General features: G+C 35.6%; 1 protein-coding gene and 4 non-coding genes across 8 annotated transcripts; all 5 read right to left on the reverse strand.

The window, feature by feature from the left end:
* Nucleotides 1-919: 919 nt before the first annotated feature.
* Nucleotides 920-25,032, reverse strand: NOP58 (NOP58 ribonucleoprotein). 4 transcript variants are annotated; one of them, XM_057745492.1, is made up of 15 exons: nt 24,785-25,023; nt 20,035-20,111; nt 18,226-18,278; nt 14,512-14,633; nt 13,188-13,324; nt 11,760-11,824; nt 10,602-10,736; nt 9,688-9,833; nt 8,940-9,066; nt 7,684-7,847; nt 6,651-6,785; nt 6,340-6,401; nt 4,549-4,682; nt 1,610-1,770; nt 920-1,222 (listed from the first exon to the last, which is right to left on the reverse strand). In XM_057745492.1, the coding sequence occupies exons 1-15, from the start codon at nt 24,827-24,829 to the stop codon at nt 1,172-1,174; spliced, it is 1,614 nt and encodes a 537-aa protein (XP_057601475.1). In that variant the 5' UTR covers nt 24,830-25,023; the 3' UTR covers nt 920-1,171. The 4 variants fall into 4 exon arrangements, with proteins under 4 accessions (XP_057601475.1, XP_057601476.1, XP_057601477.1 ...); XM_057745493.1 differs by lacking the exon at nt 24,785-25,023 and adding an exon at nt 17,904-18,023; XM_057745494.1 differs by lacking the exon at nt 24,785-25,023 and adding an exon at nt 17,904-18,085.
* LOC130859749 (small nucleolar RNA SNORD11) lies at nt 8,722-8,805 on the reverse strand. The gene has a single exon (XR_009055300.1). It is a non-coding gene; the product is annotated as a small nucleolar RNA SNORD11 (small nucleolar RNA).
* LOC130859750 (small nucleolar RNA SNORD11B) lies at nt 9,549-9,634 on the reverse strand. The gene has a single exon (XR_009055301.1). It is a non-coding gene; the product is annotated as a small nucleolar RNA SNORD11B (small nucleolar RNA).
* On the reverse strand, nt 18,043-18,129 carry LOC130859740 (small nucleolar RNA SNORD70). The gene has a single exon (XR_009055294.1). It is a non-coding gene; the product is annotated as a small nucleolar RNA SNORD70 (small nucleolar RNA).
* Nucleotides 18,816-18,904, reverse strand: LOC130859741 (small nucleolar RNA SNORD70). Its single transcript, XR_009055295.1, has one exon. It is a non-coding gene; the product is annotated as a small nucleolar RNA SNORD70 (small nucleolar RNA).

The raw sequence follows: 25,032 nt of genomic DNA on the forward strand, positions 1-25,032 counted from the left end.
ACAAAATTTGTAGTTGTGATGACTACATGGCTGCCAACCAAGGTTGTCATTCACTTATTAAATACCTTTTAGAAAGATTCCTCTTTGGTGTTCTATGTGTTTTATACCCCACTCCTATTGACATTTTATTACTGCTCAGCTTGTTTTCCTTTTATAGCCTTCTTTACTATAACATCATTCTGTATTAACTTTTTTAGAAAGATTATTTATCTATTTATTTACATTATTATTTTGGGCTGCTTTTGGGTCTTCAATGCTGTGCATGGGCTTTTCTCTAGTTGTGGCAAGCCGGGGCTACTCTTCGTTGTGGCTTCTCTTGTTGTGGAGCACGGGCTCTAGGCTCGCAGGCTTCCGTAGCTGTGGCACATGGGCTTATTTTCTCTGTGGCATGTGGGATCTTGCCCCACCAGGGGTCCAACGCATGTCCCCTGCATTGACTGGCGGATCCTTAAGCATTGAGCAACCAGGGCAGTCTTTTTAAAAAAGTCACTTTAGATTACTTTAAAAACAAATCAGGGTCTAGGTTAATAATGATTTTCTTGCACCTTTCAGAAATGCAAACAGAGTTAGGGACAATTTTTTTCTTCCTGAAGAGACACCAAAAAGTTTGCTCACCTAATTTTAAAACTTTGAACGCAAAAGACAGCTTTACTTAAATACAATAATAAAAAGATAGGAGAAAAATGGAAGGCAGTTCAAAAAGGCAAGAGAAACACATTAAAGCTGGATTCTTAAATTGGGCCATCTAATTATTCCCTTCCAAAATGCTAAGTTTCAAATTAATGGTTCACAACTCTCACTTTTTAGGTATAATTATCGAAATATTAATCATCAAACGTTAAATAACATACAGAAATGACCGCAAATTCTCTACCTAAAATACAGAATTCACAGAATTTGCCCCACCAGGGGCAAAGAATACAAAGAAAATATTTTTATTTGTACAACAAATATTCTAACAAATGATGACACAATAAAATTAACAGAGTTGATTCGAAGTCATGTCAAGACACAAATAGGTATGAAATGCTATCGATGGTTAATCATTTTGTTCCATCCAACCTCCCATGATTACTTTAGAGAGCATCTCTGGTATATTTCTGACTGCATCTTAAGCATGATGTATCCAGGTGATTCAATTATGAAATCTTTGAAAGAATGGTTCCTTCCATTAGTCCTCATTAACCCTCTTTTTTTTCTTTTTCTTCTTTTTCTCTGGACTCTGAAAATAACCAACAAGAATGCTTTTAAAAGCTGTAAATGTATGTGCTTAAAAATAACTTTTCCTTATAAAAAAGCAAAGTAGGTCTATTTTATTTCCCTTGAAAACAAGTTTGGAGGAAAGACTAAAATCTAAAAACCACCTCTATGATCTGTAGCAAATGATATTCTCTTCCACCCTCAAACCAAACCCATTTTGTAATAATATTCTAGGGTTGCGAAATGGCCTTTTATAATATAAAACACAACAATGTTGTTTTATTTTCACTTCCTCATCAATAAAACCATTTTTAAAAAACAACCTGTTCATTTCTAATATATAGAGTAGAATAAAACATGGAAACCCTGCCCATTTCAATAAAGTATTGGTAATTAAAAATAAACATACAGCAATTGCTGTGCTGGAACATGGTTCTTCTTCAGAAAGTGGTTCTTCTTTAATGTGTTTCTTTTTGTCCTTTTTCTTCTTCTTCTTCACAGATGTCTCCTGTTCTTCCACCACTTGCACTACTTCTTCTTCTACTTCTTCTACAACTTCTTCTTCTTCAACTAAGTGTAAAGATACTACAATTAACACTGTGTCAGACTTCTCTCCCTCAAAACCCCTTTGAGAGTCTTAGTTTTTTCCTGTCATTCTGGTCAACTATCCAATATTTATTAAATAATTTTATAACTGCAAAGCTCCTTCAAATATTTACCTAGTATAATACTACTAACTTTACAAATGATATAAAGCTCAGAGATGTACATTTCTCATGATCATGACTAGTCAATTATATTAGAAATGATTAAGTGTTTGGAGCTAGGAGACCTGGGTTTATTCAACCTGTTGAAATGATGAGTAAGTCATTTAATAACCTCTATAAACTCAACCTCCTCATCCTTATAAAATTTAGTAACATCTATCTCATTGGACTGTTTCTAGGATTTAACAATTTAACACATGAAAACTTATGCAAAATATTTAGCTTAAATGCTCAGCACATTAGAATGAGGACTCAATAATGGGTAGCGATCATTAGAAATTCACTGACCAGGGACACTTCCCTGGTGGCACAGTGGTTAAGAATCTGCCTGCTAATGCAGGGGACATGGGTTCGAGCCCTGTTCTGGGAAGATCCCACATGCTGTGGAGCAACTAAGCCTGTGTGCCACAAGTACTGAGCTTGCATGCCACAACTACTGAAGCCCTCACACCTAGAGCCCGTGATCCAAAACAAGAGAAGCCTCCCAATGAGAAGCCCAAGCACCACAACAAAGACGCCCCTGTTCACCGCAACTAGAGAAAGCTCACACACTGCAATGAAGACCCAACGCAGCCAATAAATAAATGTATTAAAAAAAAAAAATCACTGACCAAATACTTATTTAGTACCTACTATATGCCAGGGCTTATCCTAGACAACTGGAGATATAGCAAGGTACAACACAGACAAAAATTCCTGCCCTTATGAATCCTTTACTTTAGTAGAATGGAGACACCCCCCCACACACACACAAAAAAAAAGAGAAGGAAAGAAATGCTATAAAATATTTTACACAGTAAACATTCCTAAGGATAAAAATAAAGAAGGAAGAGGAACATCTAGGAGGGCAATACATATGAACATTTAATTCTATTTTTATTTTGAAAAATTAATTAATGGGCTACATTGGGTCTTCACTGCTGCACATGGGCTTTCTCTAGTTGCGGCGAGTGGAGGGCAGGCTCTTCACTGCTTTGGCTTCTCCTGTTGCAGAGCACATGCTCTAGGCGCAGGCACTTCAGTAGTTGTCGCACATGGGCTCAGCTGCTCTGCGGCATGTGGGATCTTCTTGGACCAGGGATTGAACTCATGTCCCTTACACTGGCAAGAGGATTCTTAGTCCCCATGTGGACATTTTAGATAGGACAGGCAGGCAAATATCTAAAAGAGGGAAGGAAGTGAAGCATCTACTGAGGGAAAATATTCCAGGTAAAAAGAAGAGCAAATGCTACGGTTATTTTAGGAGAGAAGGAGAGTTGGCAGGTTCATGGAATAGCAAGGAGGCCAGTGTAGCTGGAGCAGAGTGAGCAAGGAGTAGAATTAGATCAGAGAGCTAACGGGGGTGCCACTGAAGCTGCTATATTAAGAATGGCAGTGATGCATATGGTAAGTGGTTAGGTTCTAGATACACTTTCAAAGTAGAATTAAGAGGATCTGCTGCCAGAACAGGCTTGAGTACAGGCTTGAGTTATAAGAAAAGTCAATGTTAAAGGTCAAAGTAACTAGGATTGCTATTTATAAGATGGAGAATATTATGGAACAACAGATTGGGAGTGGCAAGTATCTAGGAATGTTAAGTGTGAAAAGCTTAACGAGGGACTTCTCTGGTGGTCCAGTGGTTAAGAATCCAGCTTCCAATGCAGGGCACACAGGTTGATCCCTGGTTGGGGAAACTAAGATCTCACATGCTATGGGGCAATTAAGCCTGAGCACCACAACTACCGAGGCTTCAAGCTGCAACAAAGAACTTGTGTGCCACACTGAAGACCCAGCGCAGCCAATAGATAGATAGATTAAATAAATAATAAATAAATCAGAAAAGCTTAATGAACATACATGTGAAGAATCAAATCTGGAGTTGGGTGTTTCAAATGCTAGTAATGAGTTTAGGGATCTCATTGTCCAGTAAGGAAAGAGGAACACAGGAGTTAAGTACCTTGTTTATGCTTTCTTCACCCAGGGCATAAATCCATACTGCTGACAGTACTTCTGACCACTAAGCTATTTAGAAACGAAAAATTCAATTGGCCATGCCTCTTGTGCTAAGACCAGCTGGTAGGCACTCAACACAGGTGCAGCTAATAAATGGGGGAACTCACCAACTTTGCAAGAGAGCCTAGTTCACTAGAGAGCACCTATTAAATATTATTATTCTGATGGCAGGCTACCCAGTTATTACTTTAGTCCTTTCCATGTAATAGAAACAGTGAAGAAAAGTACCACTGCATCAATTCTATGCTCAACTACAGCAAAAATATTTCTACTAATTCAAAAACCACATACCTTTTTTTCTTCTATTTTAAGCTGATTCTCAAAATAGTTCACACGGTAGAAACTAAAGTTTTGGTACACTTAGTATAATGCTACATATTCAAGAGACGCTTCTCACAGTCCTCTTTGAAACAATTTAACAATATCCTAACTATCCCCAGAGAACATGACAGTTTATTAAAATACCATTAACTTTCAATACGGGTGGTTTCACAATAAAGTTCAACGGCATGTACTTTCCCAAGACTTAGGAATTCTGTACTTCTTAAGGAATAAGAGTATAAATGACATTGAAAAAATTCAAACTAACCTTTAATTTTAACCTTGGCTTTTTTGGCCTTCTTTTCAATAACTTCATCCTCTTTGTCCACCTGTTCAATTTTGCGTTTTTTGGAATAGGTTGGCAGTGTGGAGTCACCAGAAGGATCATAAGTCTTCACTTCACTGAAAGAGCAATAGAATTTTAGAAAATCTCCACAAATATATGTAATCAAATAATTCTAAAGAGATTTAAAGGAAACACCATTAGGTAATACTTACATAAGCATACAACGCTGTTTCATTTTAGTGGCTTTAGGGCAGTTTATGAAAGTTAAAAGTTTCCAAAAGGTAAAGAGGTGTCAGTATTTTCTAGGTAGGTCAACCACACTTCAAGAGAAGTAGTGAGCTAAATGAACCCTGATTTAGTAACCAACGTAGTGACTACAGTACAGAAAAAGTCAATCAGCATAGGGGAAAAAATAGAGGAAATCTCTTTACACCAAATGATTACATTAGAAAGTAAAAACTGGACCAATTCAAGTTTTAGAACATTGGGCAATTCAATGAAAAACAAAAGAAAAACCCTAAATCAAATTTAATACAGAACACTCCATCACAAGATTCCAAGAGGCAGAAGAATAAGAAGGGATACATATGGATAGACTCCCTAAAACCCAAATGCCTGCTTTTGTTCTAACAAAGTAGAAAGAAAAAATTAAAGTACCGAATGACAAAAATGTGAACTAAACCTCATAACTGGGGCTTTAAGCACATGTGTTTATTCATAAGCATAACGGCATGGGAACATTAAAAAACAGGTCAAAACAAGCTAAGGAATGTTCTATTAAGCTGTCTTGTAGGCTCATGGCTGTTAACTTTTATAGGTTAAAACATTTATAAGTTAAGAAACAAAGCAGTGACTAGGTTCTTCTGGGTATCTCCCGGACATGTTATTAAACTTTTGACTTTCTTAAAAAAAAAAAAAAAAAAAAAAAATCCACATTTTTTTCAACTAACAACAAATCAGGCTTTAAAAATTACAAAATATATGGTCATTGTAGAGAGCTCAGAAAATTCACAATATAAAAGTAAATGTTAATTAATACTAATAACTGAATATATTTGGTTTTTTCCCAGAATAAAGGAAAAAAATTTTATGAATGTGTATACTAAAAAACATATATAAATACATATTTATAATGAAATGTTACTATATACTGCTCTCCCTGACCACTTCTAAGATTTTATTAAAGGATTCTAAGAGTCCTAAAAGCACAGTTTGTGGGTTAACAACCAGAAATGTTTTTAAGGCTCTTGACACATACTGTCAAAACTGTTTTCTATATTCTATTTCCATCATCACAGCCTCATGAGTATTGAATATTATCTCAAATAACAAAACACCTGTCCCCACAAGTATCTTTTGTAATTTCATAGTGATGTCTGAATACTTATCATGCTTTTAGCCACTCTTAGACTTTTCTTTTGTCTTTTGACTCTTTTTTAAAAAGATATCTTTCCTGGTGGCTTAACTCTGAATGGACTTTGTATAGGAACTATGAATGAAAAATATTTATTATCAATGTCTGGAAATGAGTAAGTTAAATATTAAGAAAGGAAAAAGGCCAAAACAAATATATTATGTGTACTTATTACAACAATGTAAAAAATCTATATATGATTAAAAACTACAAGTGAGTATGGAAAACTGTAAATGGCAAAAAAATAAATTAGGGGGATACTTAGTTGCTTTTTTTTAACAAGAAAAAATGCTGTCAATAATTAACATTTGAATAAGCAAAAATCGTTCATTCATGCTCCCCTAAATGTACTCACTCACCTTTTATGTTCATATTTTTCTGCTTTTGCTAATGCCTTTCCTGTTCCACTTATTTTCCGTATCTAAGAAAAGAAAAATTAATAGTTTTCTAAGGCATGATATTTTAAACAATATATTTGCTAGTATGTCAGTTCTTAGTATTTATTAGGGAAATTGTTAATAGCAGGCACAAAAAGAATATATTAGGCATACTGAAATGTATCATAAAATAAATCTGGTTAGCAGGTGAAATAAAAACGTACATAAACTACTCATAGTTTATTAACTTTTGACAGGTAACATTCCTGCAATATGCAGGACGTGGTTCTTACCCCTCTATCTTCCAAGGTTCTCAACCTGGCCTCTAACTTGGCTCTGTTCTCAACTCCCATCGCAGAACTGGAATCTTCACCAAAAGCATCATACCGGATGGCCAAAACAGTTTTGGCAGCCAGCATCCGAGAAATCTATTAGAGAACTTAAAGTTAGAGGCATTCAAACTACACTCCAAGATGAGAAGTAAAAAATTCTCTCAATAATTTATTCATGAGAACACTACAGATAACTCATTGACTCTACAATTCACTCTAGGATTTTTTTAAAATCAGGAATTACAAAAGTATTGTAAATCATACAACTCAAGCCATTTATCTTCTATTTGAATCTTCACCACAATATGATGGCTAACTGGTTACATATATAACCGCCATTATTTTGGTGGATGAAAAGATCTTGTAGTAGCTCATGTCTAAAATAAGCTCAAACCATTCTTCCATCTTCCTTTAGTCTCTACTATGTGTCATTTAGTCCTATACCATGAGATCATCCAGATTAAGTATGCCCCCCCGCAAGCTAATTAACATTTTATTTTACCAAACCCTTTACTTCTCTCATCACACTGCTCTAAATTTTATAAAATTTCAGTTTCTGTTGAACTATGTATCCTGTAAAAAGCCTGAACGTACTTTAAGCCTCAGTTTCCTCCTCTGTAAAATAAGACACCTACAACTCATTAGGCTATTAAAAGGATTCACCTAAGTCCTATCAAGTGTTTAGCACAGTGTATGTACTATTATTTTTGTAGATCATAAACACTGATGTTAAACTGGTTTCACGCAACACAGAAAACTTTTGATGTGCCATCTCCAACCCTTACTGATGGGTGGAGTCTAGAAAAACAGTAAAATGGCAAGCAATAACACTTTCTTCTAACCTTTTCTTTCAGTGTACATAGTGTTATTTAAAGAATTCACCATTCTCTATTTGATGGAAAAGAAACAATAGGAAGATTTACTGACTACAATACAATAGGAGGAAAACTGCTTGGAGAAAAAAAAGGCCTACTCCAGGAAAACCATAACTCACCTTTCCTTTGTGTTTGGGACTTGTCTGGCCTACAAGGGAAGCATGATAAATGAGACCATACTTAGGGGTATCTCGTCTAGACTTGAGGGCTCTGAAGAGTGCCTTTTCTGCTCCAAGAATCTGAACTGTAGAAGCTGCATGTTTGGCCAAATTCAAAAGAGAACCTTCAAAAGAAAATAAGCAGTTACCAGGAATGCACTTCCAAGTATTTCAAAATTCCATGTATTAAAAAAACCTATAGTCTTAACATTATAGCCACCAGAGTGAATAAAAATCTGATATAATACAGGATTCTGTAGTCTGGAATTACCCCAAATTCCTGATACCTCAGCATTTGTGATTCATCCATTAACACCACAAGCAGAGGTATTAAAGTTGATGCTTTGTTAGATATGCTGCACAGATTTTCTGTCAGAAAACATCAATTTAAAACAAACGAAGTCTTTTTTTTGGCCTTGCCAAGCAACTTGTGGGAGCTTAGTTCCCCGACCACGGATTAAACCCAGGCCCCCCAGCAGTGGAAGAACAGAGTCCTGACCACTGGACTGTGAAGGATTTCCCCAGAAAACATCAATATTAATACAGTCACTCAACCACTAGATACATGTTTAAAATCCAAGAAACATATACTGGCCTTCAGCAAGGTGTAAGTAGTAACATCAAAGATCACTGACCAAAGGTCAATGCAACAAATATAAGAATGGAAAAGTTTGAAACATTGTGGGAGTTACCCAGTTACCAAAATGTGGCATACTGACATGAAGTGAGCAAATGGTGTTGGAAAAATGATGCTGATGGACTCGCTCTACACAGGGCCACCAAACTCGCCACAACTAGAGGGAGCCCGTGTGCAGCAAAGACCCAACACAGCCAATAAAAAAACAAACAAATAAACAAATTTATAAAAATAAAACAAAAAACACAGTATCTGCAAAGCACAATAAAACGAGGTAAGCCTATACTAAATGATTTCATACTCCTGCACTCATCTGACTGTTCGAATTAACCGTAACAAACTACTGACAGTGGACCACAAGTGTCTCTCAGAAGAGGTAGTGACTAAAGATGCCTTCATTATCCGAAAGGAAATCAGGCATATAAATAAAAATCATCATTGAACACTTGGTCCATTTACTTCTATTTATTTCCTAGAATTACTTAATAACTGTAGTTTAAAGATAACAGAAAAGAAATTCTACCTAGAAAACAACTCAACTCTCAATACCCATGTTTACAAATTACATTAAAATCATCACCTGCATGAGCAATAAGCCGTGCTCCCACTAATTCCCCAACCATGACTGTAACATTGGGTGCAATGGCCATCATCCGATTTTGCAGATACTCATAGAGCTGGGTTCTATATTCAGAGATTTCAATCACCTAGCGCAGGGAACAAAATGAATAAATCATAAATGGCTTAAGAGTAAGAACAGTATAAAATTCACATCTCTAAAACATCAGAGTCCCAAATTATCATAGAGCAGTTGTACAACCCTGGGAAAATAAACCATTTCTTACCTCAGTTTCCTATAAAAGGGCTGTTGTGAAGATTTTATTAGATAATATATGGAAACAACCTAATACACTGCCTAAAAATAATGTTAATCAATATTACTGTTATTTAAAAAAAAAACAAAACCCCAAGGGCTAGACTTTCGTGTCATCCTCTGTGACTCTCATATAGCTATCTTCAAATGAGAAGGAAAAAAAATACAGGCTATAAAGTCAGAATTAAATAACTCAAGCTATACTTCTCTGCCTTTTTAATGGATTTATTATTCAGATAATGCTAACAGTATAAACAGAGAGTACACTTTTAACTTCATTTTACTAGGTATTTTCTCCTCCAAGTATATAAATCAAGATGGCATCAGATGAGGTAGTGACTAAACACCCTCATATTTATTTATCAGGTGAACAATACATTTAAAAATCATCATTGCCATCAGTAATTACAGAGCGGATACCATCACAACTAGTTTCTTTATGTGTATAGTTTACCTGAGTGCAGAGATGCAGAATGTTGCAAATATCTTCTTCTGAAACCTCTGTTCCCATAGATATCTCTGCAGCTGCTTTCACTTCTGCTTCAACCTCCTCTGTCAGTAATTCAGAAAGTTTGGCTGAGGCATAATTCTTCCTATCGCCTATGGAATGTTTGCAGAGGATGAGGGAGAATCATTCTTCAACAAATTATATAAAATCCACCAAATACTCAAAAGAAAAAGTAGAGATAAGCCAATGAAAAGGGTGCCTAAACAAAACAAAAAGCGAACAAGTCCGACCTAGTAATTTTCCTTATATAAAGGCTTGATTTTAGAGATTAAAATCTCTCCCTTCCACCTCCCTCCAAAAAAATACAGATAACCAAAAAAACCAAAATACACCATGGAATAGGACTTACAATACTGTGATAGACAATTTGTAGCTAAGGTTATGCTGAAGCAAGGGCCATGAATTCTTGGGGGTAGTAATAAGATAATATAACATGGGCCAAGTAACTCACATTTATTAACAATCCCCAGGCTCCTCTACTAATAATATTACTGTACTAACAGTATACAACTTAACACTAACAATACAGATAGCAATACTATTTTAAATATTAATTATTATTAATATATTTCAGGATACCCCCGAGTCCACAGTTGTCATTAATGGCAATGTCACTGGGACACATTCACTATAAGAAGCCATTTCAATAAAAACCAAATTAGAGAACCATGTTCTCTGCTGCACAGGCCATCAAAATCAAAGTTAATTTTGTTTCTCAACTCTAAAAGACATTAATATGGCTATACTTCCAAAACGTATGACATAAAAAAATTCTGGGGAGAAAAAAAAAATTGTTAACTCATGTTTTAGAATTTAAATAAATCGCTATTTTCAATGCCTTAAAGGATAAAGTTACTCACCAACTTTCTGTAAACACTTGCAGTATGTCAAATTATCTGAAATAATTTTTCCTAATTCAGGGAAATGCCAGCCATACCATTCTCTACAACGCATAATGTAGTTGTTTAGTTCTTTATCTAAGTCATCTAAGAGGGCTGCAGTAGATTAAAATGAAAAAGAAGATAGGAACTTAAAAGGATTTTTAAAAAACTTGTGATGAAATATAAATTCACCATTTTAACCATTGTCAAGTGTACATTTCAGTGACACAAGTTCAGAATGCTGTGCAACCACCACCACTATCCATTTACAGAACTCTTCCATCAACCCAAACTGAAACCCTATATCCATGAAATAATAACTAAGGCATCATCCCCTACTCTCATTTCTATGAATTTGCCTATTCTAAGTACCTCATAAGTTGAATCACACAATATTACCTGTGGCTTATTTCACCTAGCATAATGTTTAAAATTCACCTACATTGTAGCATGTATCAGAACTTCTTAAGGGTGAATTATATTCCACTGTATCTATGAGGAAAAGTCAAAAATTATTCGCACTCCGGTTATATTAAAACATCTATAAATTCTACACCCAGAGTGAGGATAATTTTTGACCCACCCTCACATACACATTTTATTTATCCATTCGTGTGTGAATGGGTATTTGGGTTGTTTTCAGCTTTCGGCTACTGTAGATAATGTTGCTACGAACATAGCTGCGTAAGTATCTGAGTATCTGCTTTCAATGCTTTGGATATATACACCTAGAAATAAAATTGTTGCTTAAAGGGATTTTTAGAATTGGAAATTGTTAAGACTTTGACGTCCAAAAATCACCCAATGACAAGGGAGAATGGTCTACTGTATACAAGACAAGTGAAAAAAGCAAAATAAAACACACCACAGGTCTCACTTATGGTTTTATCATTTTTTCACGGAAAAAGAAAAATCAATCGGTTTACATTAACAATGTAATGCGTATATCCCCACCTAGTCAAATTATAGTTAGTTTTTCCTTTTTCTATTCTGCATTTTCCAATTTATTTACTTTACTTGCTGAAAGTTCTAGCTGGTCTTTTTTTCCCTCAATAATTATAAAAGATACAATTTTAACAGCAGGGAAAAAAAACCATGACAAAGAGACAGATTAGACTTCACATGTACTATACTTACAAATTGCCTGAACAATCATTGTGTCCACTTTATCAGCACTAAATTTCAACCTATATCGGGACAAGCTGGGGAGAAGGGGGAAAATATAAATTATTAAAATAGCATTTAGGAAAAGCATTTAATTAACATCTTTAAAAAACTTTTACCTGAATCCTCTCCTGGAGTACACTGTTTACTTTTTTTCTGCATGGGAAAATCAGCTAAACAAGAATACAATATTGAAGATCCAAAAATATGCATTTAGAAAGAAAATAATACATCTGTCCTGCTATAACCTACATTTCTGTAACATGAATACATTTATGAATGATAAACAGGGTAATACTGTGTAGTCCATGTCATACTGGTTCATACATGATTTTTGTAGCATATTTAATACTTTATGCCATTGGGAAGAAAACATACAGCACTCTAACACCTGTAAAGAAGAAAGCCATGCAGGAACAACATTATACATTACGGTTTCTTAATCTTGGCATTAACAACACTGTGGGCCTCATTATTCTTTGTTATGGGGTCTATTCTGTGCACTGTCAGATGTGTTGCAACATCCCTGGCCTCACCCCAAATGCCTTCTGAGGGGTATCTGATTGCCCTTGATTGAGAACTACTGCTGTGCACAATGCCAATTAATCTTAAATTTGGACCCTAATTCAGTTTAGCTATCTGTTCTTAGAAATGTTTATTACAAGGTTTTCCCCGACCTTTGTGCATTTTGCTCATTTCTATAACTCACTTTTAACCCTTTCATTAATCTATGCTCATATTTTACTTGTTCAAAGGTCCAGTCCTTTGTTTACCATAGTGTTTCATTTCTTTAGCGTTATAAAGTTACACAGGTTTGGAGGGGTTTACCCTTAACTTTATTTTTATTTCAGAAATGCTATTACTGCAGTGCAATTTCACAGAATGCCAAGGTTTTCAGGAATATATATATATATCACAATATAGCAGAAATTCCTGGTCTAATGGACCTCTGGTTAAACATAGGTTAATGTTTCTCTTTGCCTCACAAAAACTTAAGAAAAAACTCAATGAAAATCAGTAAAATAAGCAACACACAAAAAAGCAAAATAGGAGATCACTAGCAGATGAGAAAATTCAGGGAGATGGCAAGTAGATGGAATGGTAGCAAATGATTTAAGAGATGAAAAAGAGAAAAGAAAGCCCAAGAAATGTGGCATCGAATGCTATCATGAGGTTTAGAGCCCAAAAAACGAAGCCAAATTGCCTGGGTTCAAATTATGGGTTCATCACTTACCAGCTGTATTGACAATTTCATCTGCTAAATGAAGATACCATTACTACCTTCCTCGTAAGATTCTTGAGCATTAAGATAGTATTTGTAACATGACTCGAACGCACATGTGCTATATAACTGTTCATTAAATTAAAATGATAAGAAGACTATTTTCCAGTAAATCTCACCTGTGTGCCAACCCAAGACACATGGCTGCCATTTCACGCGGTTCTACCCCAGGGATTAATCCATCCATCTGTGAACGGATTCCTCTCATGAGTTCGTTAACAAGAGGGCTATGGATACAACTGAGATTCAACTTTTCCTATAAGAACAGGAACATTTGTATTAAGAAAAGAACTAAACTTTTCTTAAAATTATTTAAATATTAAAATAGCATTGATTTAAATATATATATTTCTCAGTTTCATAAAAGCAGTTTCTTGTGTTTGTGGGAAGACCACTTGAATATACTGTTGGTAGAAGTCAAAATTGGAATAAGCTTCTAAGAAGGCAGCCTGTCTACATGAATCAAAAGCCATAAACAGATAAACGGAATTTAACCTAGTAGTTTTGTTCTTTTTGTTGGTTTGAGGGATCTTTTACTATCTTATATTATTTACTTTCTTATAAAAATTGTAAAGGTAATACACACAGAAGATTTTAATCACTAGTACTATAGACAGAGAAGGGAACCGAATGAAAAGCACAAGTTCTGGGTCCTGTCCCTACTGTTAGGATCCCTGAAGTACTTCCAAATCTATACTAATGTTAATGCATATATGTACACATATACATAAATCATTACACAGTTTAAGTTTTTACACACTTAACACAAAACGGATGAATTTGTTCTGCATGCCTTCCTTTTTTTTCACTTTGCAGTGTTATCTGCTAACTCCATATAAATCTACAGTTCTATTTCACCAAATGCAAATGACAGGCATGCAAAATTGTATATGGTGCATCATATTTTTAAGAAACAAATATTCAGTATGTATACAATTGATACCTAGTGTTCAGTTTTTCAAATGGAGAAACTGAAAAGAAAAAATTAAAGATATTCATAATCCCACCAGTCAGCAATTTGCTGTCCTGTGTGCCTTTCTGTGTGTATGTTTATTATGCTAAAATTTAATGTTTTTAACAGAAAAATATAAATTAAGACTCATGGGCACTTCAAAGGATGAAGACAGACTGATATAATTGAAAACATCATTACCTGACACGAATAGAAATTCATGACTTCATTTATGTTGAAAGGGAAAAAATGTTGCTAAACAAAAATATGGCAGGATATAAATAAAGTGTTATCATTTGAGGCATTACTTGTATAGCCTCAGTTCTGATAATCATATTGGAAACCAATTACTATGCAGTATAGGAGAAAAGATCAAGTATTCAAATTTGAGAACTTATGATAAACAACTCATTACAAGGGCTAGGTTTTGTAGTCACTATGCTGTATGGTGAGCTCTGATTAGCAGCCATAAAAGAAAATTATAACTTTACCTTTATGACGCCTCCTAGTTTAGCATCAGCTACAGCCAGGGGTTCATGGGCTTCTTTAACTATTTTCTTCAGAACTTTCTTCAGCTGCTTATTGATTTTGCCCTCCATCAGAGCTGTGAATGCTTTTTAGGATGAAAAACAAGAGAGTGAACTCAAAATTTTAACTGTAAGAGCTTAAGATCTTATTTAAATTTTATAATTAAAGCAAAAACCAAAAAAAACCCCACTTTTTTTCTAAAGAGCTGAAATTAATATCACTTCTGAAATGAAATGATAAACGTTACACATTTCACAATCTCATCTGATCTTCCCAACCTCATTTCCACTCCAGAACTGTTAAACCAGATCCAGCATTCCTTTCTTTACATCACATGATCCTTCTGAACTCAGAATCATAAGTTGTTAGAAACAATCTGTTTTGGAATGACAAAGATTCACTTTCCTATGTCACTATAGACCAACTGGCCTGATGCTCTGGATTGTGAAACACCATAAAAATCCCGTAAAAAGGAGTGTTTTCATTTTGAAGGTTCTGGCATAGCGTAAGTATGTCTGAGTGTAAGTCTTATCTTTGCTAATCCTTGATCCAGATGTCTCAACGGGCCTCTACTTATAAATCTTCACTGATAGAGAACTTACTACCGAAGGCAGCCAATTTGATTTGGAGACTGTTTTCATTTTTGACAGGCTCTAAATGTGCTACTTTATAACTCTTACCACCCTTCCTTAGACCTATACTCAGATCCTCTGGACCCACATGAACTAAGTAATACTAATATCTCTTCTTCTAGATATCTGTCTGAGTTTTGGCTGCACTTAAAAGTATTCCTGGCAGGAAGTCTGTCACAGTTTCTAAGGTCAGGCAGCAATTTGTGCGTAATCAGTCAGGCACTTGCTCTTTCCTCCTGACCAAATTTCCATTCATTTGAATTTCAAGTCCATTTCATTTGCTATCTGGAAGATGAAAGGTGAGGACAAAAACCATCTGGCGACCACACAGATCTTCCAGAGGTCTCTACACTCTAAGAAGCTAAGATTCAAGCTACTTCTGCTGAGTTCTACCATTTTACATATTATAAAACATTGACTTCTTTCCAATTTACACTTCTCTAATAATTATATTTTCCTCACAAGCGTTTAATCTTTTATAATTAAAAAATTTTATTCAATATCCTGCTTCTAGCTCTCAATCTTCCCTATCATTTACTTTCACACTTTAACCTAGTGCTCGCCTTTAAGATTTCTTAAAAGTAAAACATTCCTACTGTAGATCCATTCTAATATTTAAAAACATTCATCCTTCCTTTATCAAAAACCCTATTAATCACTCTTCATAATATGTATTTAAAAAGATGGTATACAGAGATCGTGACAGGGATGAGAGGAAGCTAAAGCTTTCCTCTTCTCTATTAGCCACCTTTCAGCATCCCTCAGAAGTCCTCCCCCTTCATCCAAATTTAGGCTGGCCCCAAATTTTACTGTGGCTGTTTGTAAATAAGATGTGAAACTTGAAAGTCTGACCAAGAGTAAAAATAAACCTTGCCATGCAAATGGCACATTTTCACTTCCAAGACCATTATAAATTGACATCACACCCTGGACTCTTTCTTAGGCTCCAGGTTTTAAATGTATACCCTGACATCTACAATCATTTAGTTTTGGCTCTGTTATGTCAAAACTGCCTTATAACTGAGAGTAGGAAGTTAATTCCCAGAAAGAATTGTGTTCTCTTAATAATAAGATAATGTTCAACTTTCTGGTGAAAATAGACAGGAAAAGGCATTGTACGTTTCCATGACCAGATTCCTGACAGAGCTCATTACTTTCATTCACTTACCCAAAAATATTTCTGTGCTAGGGATTTGATGGTGAACAACACAGTCTCAACCCTCATGGAATTTAGATTGTGAGAGTGTGGGGTTGACCTTAAATTTTCAGCTGGCATGCCATTTTCCCCATTATTTTAAGGAATAAATAAGGAATACCAAAAGCGTGGTATAGAAATGAGATATCTCTCAATCCCTGGATGAGGAACTAAGATTTCCCAGGGGGGTGGGTGGGTGGGTGTAGCCCCTTGAGGTCAGAGCTGCAGCACTTTACAACTCCAGGAGAAGCTACTCAAATCAATCTATAGGAATAATGCTCCCCAGAGCTGGAGAATAGCTAACACAATCTTGTTTGGGATATTACCAAAATTCTACCCATACTTATTTTTAAAGCTGTGATGAACAGAACTATCTTTTTTTTTTTTAAAGAATGACATATTCTTTTTTTTAAATTATTTACTTATTTATTTATTTAATTTATTTATTGGCTGTGTTGGGTATTCATTGCTGCACACAGGCCCTCTCTAGTTGCTGCGAGCTGGGGCTACTCTTCATTGCGGTGCATGGGCTCCTCATTGTAGTGGCCTCTCTTGTTGTGTAGCACGGGCTCTAGGGCACAGGCTCAACAGTTGTGGCACATGGGCTTAGTTGCTCCACGGCATGTGGGATCTTCCTGGAGCAGGGCTTGAACCCGTGTCTCCTGCATTGGCAGGCGGATTCCTAACCACTGCGCCACCTAGGAAGCCCCAGAACTATCTTTTAAAAAATTTTCCAGGCAAAAAATTACCATATTTATGCTTTATGGCTCTATGAGGCTTTAATTACTTGATCTATGCAGCTCTAGAACTATTTTTAAAAATTTAAAAACTGGCCTCATTGTTGGCTCCTCCTTCAGCTTACCCCTCTGCCAAGGTTGGGGGTGGCCCATTAATATTCCAACATACCTAATTAGATTCCTAATTTTCACTATATAAGAGAATTACACCCTTCTCCTGTGGCTGGTGAACAAAATTATTTGGTTTAATCAAATGTTATGGCTTATTTTTAAGCCATATTCTTCCTTACGATCTTTCATTTTCAAATTATACCACCAAGTAGTTGACTGATTTGAGATACAGAATTTAAGGAACTGAAAAATTCATGATTAGTGTTTTATATCTTATCTTGTTTACTTTAGCATTAAAAGAACATTATGAGACCAACTGCTTACTGAAGCCAAGCCTAGTTAGTAAACCCTACTCTAAGTCTGCTGTCTCATCACTAGGACTAGCTGAGGGATATAACAGTCATCCATTCTTCTAAACCATAAAAAACCATGCCCCTTTTAGGTAAACTTATGCCTCTCTGTAGTTTTTGTATTGAAAACAAAAACCCAAAACCAAAACCGAAACACACACAAATCTCTAGTAGTTTTCTTAAATCTTTTAATAATACTGTGCTTTTCTGAACTAACAATGGCATGTAGCTGGAGACCTGCTTTATTATTATTTCAACTCTAAATCCTGGCTTTCTCAACTTTACCCCTGGATTAAAATGATCAGAGAGCAGTGTACTTGGCCACATTACCTTGATCCCTTGTAGAACAGCTTTTACTGAATTGTGCTTCAGCATTATGCTGTTGGGTTCCACAGGGAGATCAACTTAACCACTTCTCACCTCTCATCACATGTGGGGGAAAAACCAGCCCTATAGTGAAAAAAGCTAACTCAATGTTGTCTCAGTGGTAGTGACGAATTTGAGTTAGATCACTTAAATTCAGTTCCAAAAGGAATGCATCATTGACAACATTGAATAGGGTTAACTTAGGCAACTGAAGCAAACAATCTTTTAATAAGGATAACAAACCACCAATATTTAAAAAAACAAAAAAGCTAGTCTTTGAGTTTACCTGCCAATGCCTCTGCTGTATCCTGAAATTTCTCAAAATGTTTCAGCTTTACTCTAGAATTAAGGAAAAAAAAATGTTATGTGGGCACACTGATTTTACAAAAGCCACATATTTAGGAGAAGAGGTGTTGGACTGTTTCCAAAGCCTACACCAATAAAAGGAACTCTCCTTCCATTGGGCATGGGTGCAAAGTTAGACATCCTTTGTAAAATGACCAATTTCTCTAAATATTAGGCTAATAATGTCCAAACTATTAGAGGTTGTAGGTTTTGAAGGAAACTTGGAACAACAACAAATAGGTTTGCTACCACATCTAAATCATAGGAAAAATGAAGTTTCAACATAACCTCTGCTGCTTAAAGCTGGACACAGATACCTTTTACTAGACAGCATAAAAGTGGCTTAAGAAAAGGTGTAAGGGTCCCTGTTACGTCAGAAATCTCATGACACTGACTTGTCCATCCAGTACAAGTGCCATTAAAAAATAGTTGTTAGATCTAATTCCTGCTACTCTTACTTTACCCCTTCCTCCTTATTCTCTTATGTGCAGGGCAACATTATTTTATATCAAAACAAATACATACAGTTAATCCATTGTTGTCTCAGTGGTAGTGACGAATATTTGAGTTAGATCACGTAAATTCAGGTCCAACAAGGATACATCATCGACAACAATGAATCAGGTTAACTCACACAACTAAAGCACATAGCCCTTTAAAAAGGAAAACTAGTTTTCTCCACTGTGTCTAAAATAGTGTTATCTTAAGCACGGTTTTCTTACCGTGTCAGGAACACCCTGGTGGTACCCTAAATGCACACTTAATAGAAAGACTTAAGAAGAAAGCAATTATTTCCCCTTATTCTGCTTCATCGCACCCCCATTTCCACTCATCTGAAGTGGCATTTGTTCATATCTCTCTATATTTGCATAAATGCACATATAGGTGTACAACACCCGCAAAAATGCAATCACATTATACAAATTACTTTGAAGCACGGTTTTGCAGATACCATGTTTCTCTAATTGTTTAGTATAACATCCCCTTGGGTTCAACACTCTAGCAAGCTTAAGTACTTTCTATTCTAGTGAGTTTTTATTAGCACTGGCAGATGAATTATGAAATGCCCTTTGGCATCCAAGGACATAATCAAGAGATCAGTAGGGTCCTTCCTAGGACCACACTCACCAAATGGGCTATTTCACAACTGGATTCACAGATGGTGAAATAGCCTTCTTAACTACCTTGAGAAAAAGCCAGCTCTCTCTCCCACCACTCATTTCTTAAGCTGGGTATCAAGATTATACTCTATTTTCTTGTCCAGAGACCTTGGGGAACACAGGTGTGCCTTTCCAGGATTTACTAGCTAGTTATTTTACTATACCAGAGGGAGTTAAGAAATATTCGTCATAAAGAATGAATAAATTATGACAAGTTCAAAAACATCTGAATAGCACTAACTTAGAGAAACTATAAGTTAAATCAATTAGCTGCCCATGCCTTTGACAATTATTACTTTAAAGAGACATTTATGCTTAATTCATCAATTTATGCTTTCAAACATCTTACAAAATAGTGATTTTTTGGGTGCTGTCCAATCTAGCCTACAATTAATACAAATTAGTTGAGATGGCCTATGCTCCAAACAAAGAATCTAATAATTAGGCTCATACTAGCATTATTCCTGAAGTAGAGTTCAAAACAAGGGGGAGAGTCAACGACACAGATGGACGGACACAGACACGACAACACACAAAACACAACACCTCTAAATGTTAACTGCTAAATTCTTAGTTTCAAGATGACTTACATTTTATTTGCTTTCTCTGGAGTTTCAAATTCTTTCCACAAACTATCAACCTCCTGAAGTTTCTTTTCATTCAAAACCTGTAAATAAATATTTAAAATAATTTTCTTTAGATAGTACAGCTTAGGCATATATAGCTATACTCTTCAAGTACAACTGTACATGCAAAATGAAGGTTGGTGGAAGCCATTTTTCTCTCTGAAATAACCAGTTTTCTTACCTAGCATAAATTTTTGGTCAAACTAATAGATCAAGTAGCCCACTGAATAACTGGAGAACTCAGATCTATCTGGGTATTTGCTAAAAACTTTCTTTTTTAAGGAGCCCCCAATCACTTCACAAAGCCTGTCATGTTCATAGATAAAAAAATTTATTTGCCTAGTTGTTATTTATTGTTATGATCATCCTACCATGAAAGTATTATGGATTTCTCTAAAACTAAGATACCATCAGTTCTAAGACACATCCTGATGTAAGAAATTTTAACATGCAAAGGGAAAAAAGGGGTACTTTTATCTATGAAGAACAGCCATTAACATTTAGGTATATGTTCTTCAAGAATTTTTGACTATCTATACTACATTTTATTAATGCGTACTTTTAGGAATCATGCTATACACCTAATGTATCATGAACACAACTCTAGGTTTTAACAAGAATCACACTATATATGAATATACCTTCATGTATGCCCTTACTGATAAATAATTAGGTTATTTCTAAATTTCCCTTATTATCCTTCAGAAATACTTATCCATCAGAACAATAAACAATTCTGTATTTATACATGTTGTATTTCTATAGGAAAAATTACTGGAAGTGGAGTTAAATGATCATATAACAAATGCATGTTGACAGATGCATATATCAAAATGCCTTCAAGAGCTTCTATTAGTTTCACTTAAATCAAGAGTGAATAAAAGTTCTTATTTTCCTATACCCTCATCAATACTATGTGATAAGTCAACTGCCCAAGTATAAGCTAGGGTAGGATCAATTCTAAAATGCATTCCCCTCCATATTTAACATCCTTGAAATGGGGATGTCTTACAATTGATGGCAGGTCAGTTTAATTAGCAGTGTAAAATAATGGTATATTATATTTGATAAAATATAGTATCATAGATATTATACATATTTTCTCATGTATTTTAGGGAAAAGTCTGCCCAATTAAAAATTATACTTTACTGATAAGCCACATTTCATCAAATGCATAATATCACAGAATACTTACAGACTAAGACTTACTACCCAGTTACAGCCTAGTAGATATTTCCATGATAAAACACAAAGAAATACAATATTGAAGGTTGCACAACACCTTTATTTTCTGTCAGATGAGAATGTCAGGATGATTTTAAGAATTTACTGTGTTGTTTAAATTTAATCCCACACACAGCCGAATCAAACATATTTACAGAACTGGAAAAATAGGAATCAGAGTAATGAAGCAGTAAATAATTGCAAAGCAGTTTTTGTACTAAAAAATTACAAGCCACTAGCAGTTCTATTTTGCATGTCATGAAAACTTTAGAATTCAAAGACATTGCATCAAATCTCATGAATGCACTGAAACTTTAATTCCAAGTTGGTTTTTTGTTAAAGGAAATTCACAGAACAGTCGTGATTTTTGGAAGTAGTTTACTCAGAATGCGGTTAACCATATCCAAAGTTCAATGATTGTTTAGAGAACACGCACCAAATACGAGATATGACTCATTCACATTATTCTAGTTGAAAAACAAGTATATTTGAAGATAACATTTGGATAATAAAACTGGGACATTATTCTTAAAGTTAAAGCAACAAAGGAAATGTAATGAAATCATGTTAATTCATGATCACGGAAAGGTCTCCAAAGACTTTGTTATGGCAAACAAAACCTTGGCTACTATATGTACCCATTTGTGCACAACATACTGAAAAGAACATTACTAATGAAGTCTGTACACAAAATCAGAAATAATCACTACATTTTCTGTTATACATCTGTCTCAAAATTTTAATCATTCATTTTCAGACAAGACAATCTGAGACATCAGTAGGCAAAATCCATTTTAAGTTTTATCATTTTGGATTAAGATGGAATGAATAATCTAGCTATTGTCACCACTAAAAACTGCAGCACTACTGTTATAGTTTGCTAGTTTTACTATAATAAGGACTATATGTACCTACTTACATTTACAAAAAGTGACTTCTATAGTATATGTTATATTCAATAAAGCTAGAAAAATATATTGCTTAGTAATCATCTTATATAGGAACTTTGGTATTCACATAAAGAGCTCTTCCTTGAGCTCTTGAGAAAGAAAGGAACACACAACACTATGCTATACAGCCACACTGTACAATGTGACTACTAAGAATTTAAATGAATTAAAATTAAAAACATCTCCACAGCTTTACTGGTCACATTTCAAGTACTAAATTGCTTTATGTGGCTAGTGGCTACCATACTGCGAAGTATAACCACAAAAGGTCTGGGATGAGTAAGACTAAAGGACGTCTAACCTTATTCTGTGTGCCATGTTATATAAGGGCCACAGGCTTGAGTTTTTGCAATATTCTACAAATAATAATAATATTAGTTCTTTCGGGTATTGTCTCTGCATTTATATATAACTTTACTAACGAGCAACATTTTTTGAAACTTTTAAATTCTTTTTGCATCTCTGTGTATATATGGATACATGCACATGCTAGGTCATGATATACAATGTATCCCTTACTGTGAACTGAAATAAAAAAAAGTTTGAAAAAACTTTCTTAAAGCATTCTCATTCAAGTATGAATTCTATGCAACCAATGCAGTTGTACACCCCAGCAATTTTAAAGATTATGGGAAAGGGAGCTAATAACCTTGTATTGCATATCTACATACACACATATATTTCACATAATGTAACATTCACCCCTTTAAGATGTACAATTTACTTTTTAGTAGTTATCACAAAATTGTGCAACCACCACTAATTCCAGAATATCCTGTATGTCTTATTCACAAAAAATCAATAACTGCTAATTCCATTTACAAATGCAGTAATGCTTCAATATATTCAAACTTTTAGTTATTTCTCTAATATTAGGTTACATAAAATAAACCACAATTTTTTAACAGTTTTGAACAGTAACTTGCAGATAAATGACATTAAAAACTGCAACAGAATACTCAAGACTTATTTTTATGGGGAATACTCTTTATTAATAGAAATAATTCATCATATGACTTTATACTTTATGATCTAGGTCTAGAAACCATACAACTGCTAAGCCAATTCCTCCCCACCATTAGACAAGTGCAAAGTTACCCCTCCTCTATTAGCATCCAGATCAGGACAGTATAGGTAAGATCAATTTGGATGAAATTTAGCCACAGACACTGATTCAAAGTATAACAGACTATGGTTGGCTAAGACAATTCAGGGGTATGTGCAAAACTCTAAGAATTTAGAAAAGATTGCAAAACGCTGGGGAAGGTCTAATAGACCTGCTCCCCAGCTCTAAAGCCTTTTAAAGTCTCTTAAAATTGCTAATATTACAATCTCAGACAACTGTAATGAGAGGAAAAATCAGCAAAATCAGCTTTTGGTTTTTAATTATCTTATTGGTTTTCTCTAAAATAACAAGTATTTAATGTAACATGGAAACAGAAGTATATTTTCAAGTGTCAAAAGAGAAACTTGGGGAAAATAAAATGAAAAACTTCTCCAAATCGACACTTATTGGTATGTACCCTTCCAGACTCTGCACCCATTCCACGTAAGTTTTTGAGTCATAACGAGAAACATACCATATTTTATCTAGAATTTTTTGCCTTGTCAATACATATATGAAAAACTTGTTTTTCGATGTCTTTATGCGTGGAGCGCAAGGGTGCCTTGACACTTGGATAGCACTTAATTTACCTCATTATTCCTAACATCTCAATAGCACCCTACTACATCAATGTTCCACTGTTCAATTACTTCCTTGCTGAGGAGCTTGAAGTTAATTTCAAACTTTCCCTATTAAAACAATCAGAACTCAAATTGGTTATCTCAAGCTCGGATTTCTCCCCTGGGCTTCAAACTTGAAATGACCACTGTATTTCCACGGCTGACAGACAATGAAATCTTCACACTGCCCAAACTCGAACTCTTTAGCATTCTCCCTACTCCCAGCCCCCAAATCCCTAAACCTTCTCTTCCCTTCCCTACCACCACCACATACACCAAAACCTCGCATTCTTCAATCAGCCAATCCCGTCAGTTCTACCTTCTAATTCTCTCCCGATATTTCTTTCCCTCTATATCAACCTCAATCCAAGCAACTTCATCTCGACTAGATTAACGTAAAAATATCCTTGCTTTCCCCTCTTGCACCCCATCTCCCGTAGACTATTCTGCACAGAGCAAGGCAACTTCGTTAAAAGACAAAGTTCCTCTATTGAAACCTTCCAATCGTTCCTCAAAACTCTCAGCACAAAGTCTAAACTCCTTATCATAACCTGTAAAATTCTAATACGGCTCCTGCCCATCTCTCTAACTGGGCCAAATCCTCTTACTGAACCCTGCGCCCCAAACGGCGCGGCCACGTGTTCACCGAAGCATGCGCCTCCCAGGCCCAAAGCCTTCCCCTTCCTTTCAGAGCAGGCGAACAGAAAAGGCAACCACGCGAACCTGGGCACCATCATCCTCTCTTTCTGTCTTTCCCTCTCTTCTCCTGCCCAACCCCCGCCTAACCCCTCCAACGGCTCAATCTCCCACCTACCTTAAAGATGGCGTATCCCACGGACGTTTCAAACAGCACCAACATGGTGAGGATGGGTCAGGGCGCTGCGCAGCCCGCCGCGAGCTCTTATACCAGTAAAAGCAGACCAAATCTGAGACCCCAACGGCCCTCAAGGCCGCGGCTGGCCAAGTACCAGGGGGCACGCCTTCCCACAAGAAACCAGACCAGGTCGCCTAAACGCTCCGCACTACACTGCAAGTAGGACGCGCGAACCCGTTTCTCCTCCA

Source organism: Hippopotamus amphibius, chromosome 8, assembly GCF_030028045.1.
Source record: "Hippopotamus amphibius kiboko isolate mHipAmp2 chromosome 8, mHipAmp2.hap2, whole genome shotgun sequence".
Lineage (NCBI taxonomy): Eukaryota > Metazoa > Chordata > Mammalia > Artiodactyla > Hippopotamidae > Hippopotamus > Hippopotamus amphibius.

Bases quoted from the DNA above. Each gene is read 5' to 3' on its own strand.
- NOP58 (XM_057745492.1), bottom strand. From the start codon at position 24,829: ATGTTGGTGCTGTTTGAAACGTCCGTGGGATACGCCATCTTTAAG. The intron at 18,279-20,034 runs GTAAGTCATCTT...CCTTAATTCTAG, and splicing joins CCAGAGAAAGCAAATAAAAT to AGTAAAGCTGAAACATTTTG. The intron at 6,786-7,683 runs GTGAGTTATGGT...GTTCTCTAATAG, and splicing joins GTCCCAAACACAAAGGAAAG to ATTTCTCGGATGCTGGCTGC.